Source organism: Dendrobates tinctorius, unplaced genomic scaffold, assembly GCF_039654945.1.
Source record: "Dendrobates tinctorius isolate UK_male_01 unplaced genomic scaffold, ASM3965494v1 ptg000036l, whole genome shotgun sequence".
NCBI lineage: Eukaryota > Metazoa > Chordata > Amphibia > Anura > Dendrobatidae > Dendrobates > Dendrobates tinctorius.
In genome coordinates, this window is record NW_027361704.1 from 42164977 (window position 1) to 42178336 (window position 13360).

The 13360-nt window shown below is 44.9% G+C and overlaps 1 protein-coding gene across 4 annotated transcripts in view; it reads right to left on the minus strand.

The window, feature by feature from the left end:
- Positions 1–13360, minus strand: part of CUNH5orf24 (chromosome unknown C5orf24 homolog) — a 62590-nt gene that overhangs the window by 7552 nt on the left and 41678 nt on the right. For 2 of the 4 annotated variants that reach the window (XM_073573812.1, XM_073573811.1), the window contains exons 2-3: positions 7320–7556; positions 608–2954 (exon numbers count right to left, since the gene is read on the minus strand). In XM_073573812.1, coding sequence (XP_073429913.1) covers positions 2391–2954; positions 7320–7418 — 663 coding nt within the window. In that variant the 5' untranslated portion in view covers positions 7419–7556 and the 3' untranslated portion in view covers positions 608–2390. Of the gene's footprint in view, positions 1–607; positions 2955–7319; positions 7557–13360 lie in introns of those variants that run through there. The other 2 variants (XM_073573815.1, XM_073573813.1) reach the window with 2 other exon arrangements.

Sequence of the window (13360 nt, forward strand, 5' to 3'; positions counted from 1 at the left end):
AAGCACCACTCCAGCGATAAAATTAAAAAAAAATGCTGGAGTGACGCTTCAAGTTGTAATAGCAAAAATGTTCAAGAAAATGTCTTGACAGCCAATGGAAGAATCAATGGAAGTTGACTTGTGACTGGTTAAAGGGGTTGTCCCATCTCGGACATAGATATATCACATTTATCTACAGAACGCAGACATGGCAGCTCCGATACAAACGAATGAGAGCTGCACACAAACAAAGCCCTGCCAATTCCCGGTGGCTTGTGATGGGGCCCTGCTCTCAAGATAAATGTCTGATGGAACTCGCATCTATGTTCAAGAGGACAATAGCCTTCTAAAGTTAAAAAATATATATATATATATATATATATATATTTATTTATTTAGGCTACTTTCAATTAAGTTACGACCTAAAATAAAAAAATTTTAAAAAAAAAGCTGATTGGGAAACCCTTGTATGACACCAGCGCAATAGAGAGTCTTTCTGTGCAACGCCTATGTGACCTGTGTCTAACAATCCTGAGAAACCAAAGGAAAATTACCCTTCATTATCTTTTTATCACACTTTTCAGACCAATTTAATGCAGAAAGTAAAAAATTCAAAGAATTCTCAAACTTTTTAGTACCAGTGTACCTTTTATTAGCGCGTCGCTACTGTACCCACATCTGTTAAATGATAAAGGGGCTGATTAAAGTAAGCCCTTGTGTCCTCCTGTAACTGACAACACTTCCATGGTCTTATTATATTGCTCTGAGGTCGCGGTACAGGAGGAGCCACGCTGTCCACATCACCTTTAATTGATTTTAGAGTGCCGAGAAGCTAGCGCCTATTGTCTTTGACTGGCCATTTGATATAATGGACCTCTCCATTGATGAGATGCGTGAAGGACTAGTGCAAAAAGCATGCAAGGCAGATGCCATAGGGAGCAGATTCCTAACCAAACTACTTGGGCAACTCTGGGCAATGGGCATCAGCTTTTTTTTGTCTGCACTAGCATTTCTAAATCTCTGCCATTATTTACTCTGGATAAAGCAAAAAAAGTTATTAAAAATGCAGATAGATTTATATACGATACATGATTACGGCTCTGTGCATTGTGTCCATTGTGCATTTTACTGGTTTCCATTTTCAAAGTGCTAGGAAAGAGTTTAAAGGGAATCCGTCACCAGGTTTTTGCCCTTATCTGAGATCAGCATGATATAGGGGCAGAGACCCCGATCCCAACAATTTGTCACTTACTGGTCTGTATGGTGCAGTTTTGATAAAAATCACAGTTTTTGCTGCTGTAGCTCTAGCAGTGCTCTGAATACTGAGAGCTTTAGAATCATGCCCACGCCACTGATTGGAAGCTGCTAATCCGTGATGGTGGCGGGACTCCATGGCACTAGACAACTAGTCTTAAGGGGGCTTTACACATAGTGATATCACTCGCAATATCGCTAAAGCGTCACCGATTTTGTGACGCAGGAGCAATATTGCTAGCAATATCGCTACATATGATACTTACCTCCGACCGGCTCCCCCGCTGGTTATCTGTGATCGCGCGAGATCGGCCTGGTCCATTTCTCGTCGCCGGATTCCTGCTGGCGCCGACGAGAGACGCATTGACGTGGGCGGAGGACGTCATCATCGCCGCGTCTGACAGGTAAGTAACGACCGCTGCTGCGTCGCTGCTGAGATCTGCCTGTTTTGCAGCTCACCAACGACCATTTAGCGATGCACCAGCGATCCTGACCGGGTCATATCGTGGTCGGGATCGCTGGTGCATCGCTAAATGTGAATGGGCCCTTACAGTGATAATCTCCTGCTGATAAAACACCGATTTTATTGAAGCTGCAAGAAGCAGCCCAGTAAGTGATACATCGCTGGAATAAGAGTCTCTGCCCCTATATCATGCTGCTTTTAGATTAAATAAAAACCTGATGACAGATTCCAAATTTTGCGCATATTTTTAAGTCTAGCCACAAGTACACATCTAAGCTGTATCTTACATTTTTGGCTCTGAAAGTGAACGTACGCTACACCAGACAGTATTTGGTATGATCCTTCCACTAATCAGTTGGTTCTTACTTTATGGCCTTGTTATCATTGGAAAACAGAACTGTTAATGCCACAATTATAAATGTTCCTACATAAAGAGATCACAGTAACACTGCATGCAACAGTTAATAAAAAAAAGGCAACCCCTTTTGCCGCAAAATAAGTTACACAAGCCAGCAAAGAGACACATAAAAGGACAAAAAAAATCTCAAGAGAAATAGATTAAAATATTCCTGGAAAAGTGTGAATATGAGAAGAGTGTCTAGTCTAAGCTTTAGATAAACCAGGTGATCATACAAACATTTGAGAATTCCTCCTCCGTTTTCCTGCACACACACATGTAAGCCGCGACGCGCGTCTACTCGACAGGATGTTTGACGTTTGTATCCACAACAGAATGGAGTCCCCTGCTTAGCGCTGTGGGGTACGGAAAAGCTGCATTGTTGCTTGTGTAACCTAGATTGGAAAGCCGTGATAGAGCTTTGATGCTACCTGGGGGTCTCCCTGGGCTGACTTTGTATCCTGCGGCTTTGGTAGTGCCCAGTGGTCTGCCAGGACTTGTTTTAAAGCCAGCAGCTTTGGTGGTTCCCAGAGGTCTGCCAGTGCTGGTTCTGTAGCCTGCCAGTTTGGTGGTGCCAGATGGCCTTCCACGTTTGCCGGCTTTGCCAAGGGTCTTCTTTTTCTTTAAATCACTTTTTGTGTCCAGGTCCCTGTCGCTCGTGGTCTGCAAATGTGCCTCATTGATGGTTTCCTGCGTCTGACAGGAGATGTTCTTGTGGCTCACAGTATGGCTGTATTTACTTGGCTGCGTGGCATACAAGCCAAATTGCTCCACACTTCTCATGCTGTCTTGACCCAGGCAGGAAGACTTGCTGCTTCCACAAAAAGCCACGCTGTTATTCGCCACCGGACGCATCATTTTCTATTAGGAAAGAGCAAACAAACCTTGTAATAAGCAAGTCACACACCGTCACCCCAGGTCACCAACAGAAGGCAGGACCAATAAAGAGACCACTCTCCTGGATAGACAGCAAAGCCGACACAAGCGGCAGATAGCGGGAAGACGCTGTGTATTGTGTGTCTACTGGAGTACTATATGTGCACAAGAGCGGTGTCTGCGCCACGCTTAGATGCTGCAGTTAATCGTGACTATGGCATCTAAACAGTATACCAGGAAAGAGGAAACATGGCAGTCCATTACCCACCACCACCACATGACCGGTGCAAGCGTAGATAGTGCAGTGTATTATGTAAGTGATCAAAGGATCACAAAGAAAAAAAGAAGATGGAAAAAATGTTAAAATGAAAAACAAACTGAGTAACAAGTAAAAAACCAAAACAATACAAAAGAAGAGGAAGTTGGCATCGTGTCATTTGCAATGACCGGAATTGAAAACCCATGACGCAGAATGTAAGGCTGGGGGTCACACTTGCGAGAGCAATGCGAGAAACTCGCACGAGTCTCTTATCAACACCCAGCACTGCCACCGGCACTCAGACCAGAGTGTTCAGCTGCATAGAAAGACATGCAGCCACACACTACGGTCCCGAGTGCCGGCGGCAGTGCCGGTTATTGAGGCGTGAGTTTCTCGCATTGCACTTCCAAGTGTGACGCCAGCCTAAACGTGATTTCCTGACGTGAACTTGCCAGCCTCATGCTAGGAGACCCGTGGCTAGTCCACGAATTACGGTCTGTGCCCAGTGTGACATGGATGCCTGAATGAGGCTTTGGATTGTTACATAGATTGAAAAAAGGCCTAGGTCCATCAAGTTCAACCTTTCTCCCATGATTATACGTTCATGGGTTGAAATCGGCCAATTGCCAATGATTGTTGTGTTCCACACAAGGCACTGTGTGGTCGGCAGCACATCCCTTTTACACGTACAGTGTGCTGCCAACAGATGATTTATCAGGATAAAAAATCCAAACTTGTTTGCCAAGTGATGGGTGGCATGGCGGGAATGGGCATTTTTATGAACGCTTCTACGATTACTGCACTATGTAAAACAGATTAGGCTAGGGCAGTGGTGACGAACCTATGGCACAAGTGTCAGAGGAGGCATGCAGAGCCCTCTCTGTGGCCATGCATGCAATGCCCGCCACCGTGCACACACGCCAATCCCTTCTCTTGCTCAAATGTATTCAAGTCTAAAAGACACAAGGACATTTGAACAGTGCTGGGCCGGAACAGGGGCAGAGGAGCGCCTGTCATGCCTGGGTCCGATGTGCAGCAGTGTGATGACATCATCACGTTACTGACCTCATCATACTGCTGCCTGCTCCGGGGCCGCAGAGGAGCAGAGACAGCGTGGGCACTGGGGAGAGCTCCAGGAGGAGCTGACCATTAAATGTATCATTGTGAAGGGCACAGTTTTGACAAAGAGGTGTGTGGCGATGGGGGGCTGATTTATTCAGTGGGTAGTGGGTATACGTGTATATATTGTGAAGACGCAGTGTGTATGTATTTTGCAGAGGGGCAGTGTGTGTGTGCGCGCGTGTGGTATGTGTATTTTGCAGAGGGGCAGTGTGTGTGTACGCGCGTGTGGTATGTGTTTTTTGTAGAGGGGCAGTGTGTGTATTTTTCAGGGGGGCAGAGTGTGTTTGTGTATGTGCGTATTTTGCAAGTCTTCTGTGGTGTCTGCCTCAGGTTAAATTACTGTGTTGGCACTTTCTGATAATACATGGGTTTGGGTTGCCGTTTGGGCACTGTCTCTAAAAGGTTTGCCATCACTAGGCTAGGGCATACTGCAAATCTCTAAACTCACCTACTCAGTTTGTGTAGTTATACGCATACTAAACATGAAAACTGCACACAAAATTAATAAGTAATATTCCAGCACTTCCTCCCTTAGTCATGTACATTATCTTGGTCCTACTTGGTCTCATACTGTAAAATATATATTATGCCCACTCCTCCTCACTGTCCTGTAACTGACTTCAGCAGGAGCCTCTCCCCTCTGCACAAGGACACTAACCCCAGCCCACCATCTGAGCAGCATTAACCCCTTATGTTCTCTGCAGGAATTGTACAAGACTGACTGTTTCAGGATCACACAGCCTAAATCAGTAAGGAAATTAAATATTTTTTGCTTAATTTAAGCATTGATTTCCAGGTTGGTGTTCCATTTTATCTTCCACTCTCATAAATGTTCAGTAGGAAGGCATAATGTGCAGACGCCTTCCCCAGGAGTCTATTAAGACCTGTCTATTGCAAAGAACACATATTGTCCCTCATTATTACAGGGCAGTTTATTGGTGACTGATAATCTGCTATGACGGATTTATTTCATATGTATAAATCTGTAAAGGAACACAACAGGAAAAAAGGAAGTGGCAATATGGCTCCTTCCTGGGCTATTTTAGAGTTTCGGAAATGCACACCACCCGCTCAGGCCCCACAAGATTGCGATATATAACCTCTCCCTGTAGTCTTCCTTCAATATCTCCATGCAGAATCGGTAGGGCCGGAAGTCACCTGGTTATACAGAGCAAGTCAGTGGTAGATGGACATGCACTCAACACGGAAAGAACACATCAAGAAGGAAAAGTCATGGAATTAAGGAAATCACAGGCCTGATCATGTCAGTGATGCATGCGCTAAGGAGGAGTATGAGCACCACACACAGAAAACCCTGCACTTACACCTATTGGCTGCCATCAGTGAGGTTATTAATGGATGTCTGAGGAATGTTTTGCTGCAAGGAATGCGCTTGGGCAAGCAATTCATCAAGATCCACTTCTGGCAGCTCCCTTAGCAACTGCCAATGACATCCCAGATCTGTTTGATGGTAAAAGAGGCTTGAGATGCTGCAGGTCATAGTAGTACATTCAAGCCACACAGGATGCTCACAATAGCATGTGGCCTGGCGTTGTCATGTTGCTCCTGGGACACTTTTGGAGACATGGCCATACCACTGTTTCCATGATCAATCCATTCTCTACCAAAAGTAAAATTGGATGTCACATGCCAAGCCTAAGACATCAAACAGTGTCTACACAAACCATCAGAAGACGCTTGCACGTAACTGAGCTGCAACCCAGATGTCCAGCTACGGATTTCCATTGACCTCAAACCACAGTTCTCTACGGCTATCGGTGCAGAGCAAGACACAAATGGAGGCTGGAATGGAAGCATTTCTTCTCCAGCGATGAATCCTGCTTTTGTCTTGAATGCAATAATAGCCAGATATTGGTCCGGACACCGCGGGGTCAACACTATGTGAAGGCCTTTATAGGAAAACATCAGACCAGTTCTTCTCCCGAGAATATGGTTTGGTGTAGTATAATGTCCAGACCCCACTGGTCTTCAATCCAGGTGCACTAACAGGTCGGCATTAACAGGAATCTGTCAGCAGGTTTTTACCATCTAATCTGAGAGCAGCATCTGAGACCCTGATTCCAGAGATGTGTCACTTACTTTGCTGCTTAGTGTAGTTGTGATAAAATCTGTTTTATCAGCAGTAGATTATCATTAGAGGACTATTAAAACTGCTACCAGATAGATAAGCATATTTATGAGTTCTATATAACCCCCGTCCCCACCACTGACTGTCACCTTTCAGTGTACACTGTGCATGGACAGAAAGCTGCTGATCAGGGATGTGGGCGGAGTTATACAGAGCTCAGCATTCAGAGAACTGCTAAATCTGCAGCAGATAAAACAATGATTTCATCAAAATGACAGCAAGCAGCCCAGTAAGTGTTATTTCACTGGAATCAGTCTGCCCTTACTTTAAGCTGCTCTCAGCAGTAGCAAAAACTTGGTGACAAAATTCCTTTAATTGAATTGGTTGTGAAGCCAGTGCCATGGCCTGTTCTTCAAAGAGCTGTTTTTAAACATGGCCACATTTTGCCCGTGCCTCTATGAGCAGCCTGTGGGGCCTGAAAATACTACCATGGCCTGCAGTGTTCCCGGTCTTGTCTCCTATTGATCATATCTGGGACATCATTTGTCGGCAAATATAAAGGGTGCTGCCAGCAGTGGATTTTGATGATTTATATCCCCAAGTGTATTCAGCATGGCAGAACATTCCTTAGACCATAAGTAATAACCTCATGTATAGCAGTCAAGCCATGTAAGTGACATTCATAGCCAACACTGAATAAATTGAGATCAAGGACTATTGATCCTGTGTCTTCCATAATTCCACAACACTTCCTCCTAGGTGGTGCAAATCTCAATGTTGAGGAATGTATATTATTGTATGAGGCTATACAAATTCCAAATGAACACAAAATAAAAAGAATAGCAGAAACAAACAGCTGATCCTCTGATCGGTAACCTGCCTTGATATTTTGTTCATCCAGAAAAAATGGATCGCAAAAACCGGGGTGGGTAAATGATTCACGTACATGCATTCCAGGCAGGTCCTGACGCCGAAACATGGCGAAGTCAAAGAGACTGTATTTAGAAGAAATCCAGAATAATGTACACGCCTGGAGGCAGATCTGCTAATAAAGTGCGGTCTGGAGATGGCCACATAAAATGCATAAGGGCAATCGCCTCCTGGTTACAGAATTCACCTGGATAAGAAAAAAACAAAACTCGTTATTACATATTTTCTTTACAATGACGTCTGAAAAATACATATACACACACAAATAAAATCAACACTTGACCACAGTGGAGGATATAAAGGTTTGCCCCATGCATCTTATTCAAAGGTTTCACTTCAGTTGACAAAAAAACAAGGAAAAACAGCTGCTACCAAGAGGTCAAAAACACGAAAAACAAACACTAAAATGATATTTTATTAATAATTGATAAAAACTTGAACAGTGTCCAGACACACACAAATGGGGTATGATAAGGGAGTTTGGGTATGTGAGCAATCCAGAGGGGTAAACCAATCGAAATTCTGCCTATATTGTCCTAATAGGCTCTATAGGCTGATGGCCTACCTGACAGCGGAGGTTAGCACCGTATATGAGCGATGTGGCGCCCCTGCTCCTCGACAGCTGTCCCTTCTTTCCCTATAAACCCCTTAACACTAATTATATACAGTGGGGAAAAAAGTATTTAGTCAGCCACCAATTGTGCAAGTTCTTCCACTAAAAAAGGAGAGAGAACTGTAATTGACATCATAGGTAGACCACAACCATGAGAGTCAAAATGAGAAAACAAATCCAGAAAATCACCTTGTCTCCTTTGGCAAGATTTATTTTGCAAATTATGGTGGAAAATAAGTATTTGGTCACCTAAAAACATGCAAGATATCTGGCTATTACAGACCTGTAACTTCTTTAAGAGGCTCCTCTGTCCTCCACTCATTACCTGTAGTAATGGCACCTGTTTGTACTTGTTATCAGTATAAAAGACACCTGTCCACAACCTCAAAACAGTCATGCTCCAAACACCACTATGGTGAAGATCAAAGAGCTGTCGAAGGTCACCAGATTGTATCCCTGCACCATGCTGGGGTCAAAATGATCACAAGAATGGTGAGCAAAAATCCCAGAAACACCCGGGGGGACCTAGTGAATGACCAGCATAGAGCTGGGACCACCGTAACAAAGGCTACCATAAGTAACACACTACGCTGCCAGGGACTCAGATCATGCAGTGCCAGACGTGTCCAGACCAATTTGAAGTTTGCTACAGAGCATTTGGTTTATCCAGAAGAGTATTGGGAGAATGTCATATAGTCTGATGAAACCAAAGTAGAACTGTTTGGTAGAAACAAAACTCGTCATGTTTGGAGGAGATGGAATTCTGAGTTACATCCGAAAGACACCATGAATACTGTGAAGCATGAGGGTGGCAACATCATGCTCTGGGGCTGTTTCTCTGCAAAGGGACCAAGACGACTGATCCGTGTACATGAAAGAATGAATGGGCCATGTATCGTGAGATTTTGAGTGTAAACCTCCTTCCATCAGCAAGGGCATTGAACATGAAACATGGATGGGTCTTTCAGCATGATAATGATCCCAAGCACACCGCCAGGGCAACAAAGGAGTGGCTTCGTAAGAAGCATATAAAGGTCCTGGAGTGGCCTAGCCAGTCTCCAGATCTCAACCCCATAGAAAACCTTTGGACGGATTTGAAAGTCCATGTTGCCCAGCGACAGGCCCAAAACATCACAGCTCTAGAGGAGATCTGCATGGAGGAATGGGACAACATACCACCAACAGTGTGTGCCAACCTTGTGAAGACTTACAGAAAACATTTGACCTCTGTCATTGCCAACAAAAGGATATATAACAAAATATTGAGAAGAACTTTTATTAATGACCAAATGCTTATTTTCCACCATAATTTGCAAAATAAATCTTGCCAAATCAGACAAGGTGATTTTCTGGATGTGTTTTCTCATGTTGACTCTCATCGTTGTGGTCTGCCTATGATGTCAATTACAGGCCTCTCATCTTTTTCAGTGGGAGAACTTGCACAATCGGTGGCTGACTAAATACTTTTTTCCCCACTGTATACAACAGAAATTAGATTCACTTGGACCCAATGTATAGATCAAGTAATTCTGCGAGTATATCCTCTCGATAGTGGTAGATCTCGTGAGGCTATAGGCTATAGGCTATACTGAGGACTGCAGGATTTCTGTGTGGTATATCTCTGTCTATTGAGAAGCGAAGTATTGCAGTAGGACCAGAACACCAATCACAGCAACTTGACAAAAGCCGGAATCAGGAAGAAGGTAGACGAAGGCCAGGAGAGGTACATAAGTGACTGGAAGATCGACATCATCAGCTCACAGAAACTGACCATGTACCGGAGTCTACAGAGAGACTACAGACTGGCCCCATATCTGGAGAAACTCCCGGACCCCAGAGACCGCAAGATCCTGAGCGGATATAGACTCAGTGCCCACAGTCTGGCCATCGAATCCGGCCGACACAGGCAGAGCTACAAGCCCAGGGAGGAAAGACTGTGACAACACTGTGACCAGGAGGCCCTGGAGGACGAAACCCACTTCCTGCTACACTGCTCCAAATACTCAGCAGTGAGGGACACTCACTTCAGGAGACTCTCACATCTCTTCCCGGATTTCATCACCATGAAGGAGGAAGAGAAAACATATATCCTGCTGGGGGAAGAAGAGAGAGCAGTGGACATAGCAGCACAATATGTGAGCGAATGTCATAGACTGAGAGAAAGAGAACTATGATATGCCATGGACTTCTATGGCCCCCACCCTGGATCTGCCCCATCCCCCCATCCACCTTCCCTATGCCATGGACTTCTATGGCCCCCACCCTGGATCTGCCCCAACCCCCAACTTTGAGGAGGAAGGGGGACGGTTCCCCCGAAACGTGTCAGGATTGGCCCTTGCACATGTTCGTCTTGCACGGACCGGTAACGTCACCACCCACAACACACGCCCCCCGCCAGTCACGCCCCTCGCTCACCACGCTACTGTCCGGCGGCGCCATCGGCCGTGGCTGCCTGCCGCTCAGGGGGACGCGCTCCTTTGCGGGGAGCTGTTTCTTTTGCAAACGGGAGGACGCTCCCTGGATTTGCTTCAGTCATTTTGTTTAGAGGCCTTTCTTTTTAACATTTATGATTTCAGGAGCATTATGATTACCAATAGCCAGTCTCCGTAACAGTGAGTAATGTCCATCCTTTTAAGTTCCACTGTTATTTTCAGCTTGCTTGTAAATTTATTACACAGTGTTTAAGTGCGGCCACTTTCAGTTTAGTTTCAGTTGTGTTTTTTCAGTGGCAGACAGCACACTTAATCTGCCAGGTGTGCCAGCAGCTTTTCTATTGATTGTGTATTTGTAGCGCCGGTGTGTGTTTGTTTTTTCCGACATTTCCCACATGTTTACTTTACATCAGCACAATTTTGGAACCCAAATTTTTTTTTGTTAGGAAGTTATAAGGGTTTAAAATTGACCAGCGATTTCTCATTTTTGCAACACCTTTTTATTTTAACAGACCACATCACATTTGAAGCCACTTTGAGGGGTCTGTTGTGAGTTCATTTTCCCCTTCGTCACTTAGGTCTGGTGAACTCCCTATTCTGGTAAAGGAAGGTAATGAGCCTGATTATCAGGCACCTGAGTCTAATGAGGATGACTGGCTGAGTGGAGTCACGGACTGGATATAAGGCTGCCGACGCCCTTCTGCCCTGCGGGTGATTTCTCTGTGGACTTCTAGGACACCAGTCTGATTCCTGCTCCTCTAAAGCTAAGATTTTTGCTTTGCCTGTTGCATTTGTGTTTTGTTTTTGTTTTCCTTGCTTTTCTGGATTCTGCCATTCCCTGCTGGGGTGAGCTGAATCTCCTTTTGCCTGTTGCTCTGTCTTCAGAATATTCCTGAGTACTGACATAGCTTTTAGAAAGCCTAGCGTCTTCAGGGCCTTTTTCACTGTCAGTCTGTTGGCTCTTATTTTCATAGGGTTTTTCACGGATTGCAGACAGCAACCTTCCTGTCCTTTTCTATCTAGTTAGCTGGGGCCCCGTCTTTGCTCAGTCTATCTTTCTGTCTGTGTTAGTGTTTTCATCTTGCTTCACCGTCATTATATGTTGGGGGCTGTCTATTGCTTTGGGGTCTGCTCTGGGGCAGTTTAGATTTCCCCTTTCTTTCTTTAGGCCTATTTAATTCTCTGGCTGTGATCGAGGGGTCTAGGGCATCGTAGGAACCCCCCACGGCTACTGCTAGTTGTGTTGATAGGTTCAGGGGTCTGCAATCCGATAGCTGCCAACTTCTCTGGTTTTCTGGACTTAGCTAGCATTTCTGTTTTTGCCTCCTACGGTGACTCAATCATAACAGAATCACCCGCCCTACCGCAGATCCTAGGGTACTCAATAGCAGGAAAGAATTGTGCTTTAAAAAAAAAAAAAAAAAAAAAAAAAAAGTGTGTGTATATTCTTTCCTCTATATCTCTGAGGCCGTAGGGGGAATTTTTTTTTTTTTCTCTCAATGGAGATAAAGCAATTGTCTGATCGTGTGGAGCAGCTCGCTGCGGAAGTGCGGGGAATTTCCGCCTACCTTGCTCATTCGCATGCTGTTGAACCAAAGATCCCTACACCTGATGTATTTTTTGGGGATCGATCTAAATTTTTGAGTTTCAAAAATAATTGTAAATTATTTTTTGCCTTGAAGCCTAACTCGTCAGGGAGCTCCGCGCAGCAGGTTAAAATTATCATCTCTTTGCTGCGTGACGATCCCCAGGATTGGGCGTTTTCTTTGAAACCAGATGATCCTATTCTGACTAATGTGAACGCATTCTTTCAAGCTTTGGGGTTGTTGTATGACGAACCTAATGCTATTGATCAGGCTGAAAAGACCCTGTTGGCATTGAACCAGGGTCGAGATTCTGCAGAGTTGTACTGTCAAAAGTTCCGAAAGTGGGCGGTCCTTACTACCTGGAATGATAATGCCTTGGCTGCTCTCTTTCGAAAGGGTTTGTCAGAAGCCGTAAAAGATACTATGGTGGGATTTCCTGTTCCCTCTGGTCTGGACGATTCTATGTCATTAGCCATTCAGGTTGGTCGGCGTTTGCGTGAACGCAGGATTGCACGAGAGGTGTTGCCACCGATTGAACAGACGTCTGAACCTATGCAATGTGATAGAGTTTTGTCTAAGGCGCAACGTCAGGAATTCAGAAGGCGTAATAAGCTGTGCTTTTTCTGTGGAGATGCCTCGCATATTATTTCTGTTTGTCCTAAACGAGAGAAACGCTTTGCACACATGTTTTCTGTTGGTGGTGTTCAACCTAAGTTTCTTCTGGCAATTACTCTGATCTGCTCCCTGTCCACATTTTCCGCCAAGGCTTTTGTGGATTCGGGAGCAGCGCTAAACCTAATGGACTTGGATTTTGCTAAACGTTGTGGATTTCCGATGACACCTCTGCAGACGCCTATCCCTTTGAGGGGGATTGATGCTACTCCTTTGGCTAAAAATAAACCTCAGTTTTGGACCCAGGTGGTCATGCGGGTCGCCCCAGACCATCAAGAAAATTGTAGATTTTTGGTGTTGCATGGTCTGCATGATGCCGTTGTTCTGGGGTTTCCCTGGTTGCAAATTCATAATCCAGTTTTGGATTGGAAATCTGTGTCTGTGGTGAGTTGGGGTTGTCGGTGTGCCTTTAGTGAGGCTCCGGTTTTTTCCACCTCTCCTCAGTCGCATGATGTTCCTGACTATTTGGCGGACTTTTATGATGTATTTAGTGAGAATGAGTCTGCGTCCTTGCCTCCTCATATGAGTTATGACTGTGCAATTGAACTAAGCCCGGGGTGTAAATTTCCCAAGGGTCGGCTCTTCAATTTATCTGTACCCGAGCACGAAGCTATGCGGTCCTATATTAAGGAGGCGTTGGAGAAGGGTCATATTAGACCATCCTCTTCACCCTTAGGTGCCGGGTTTT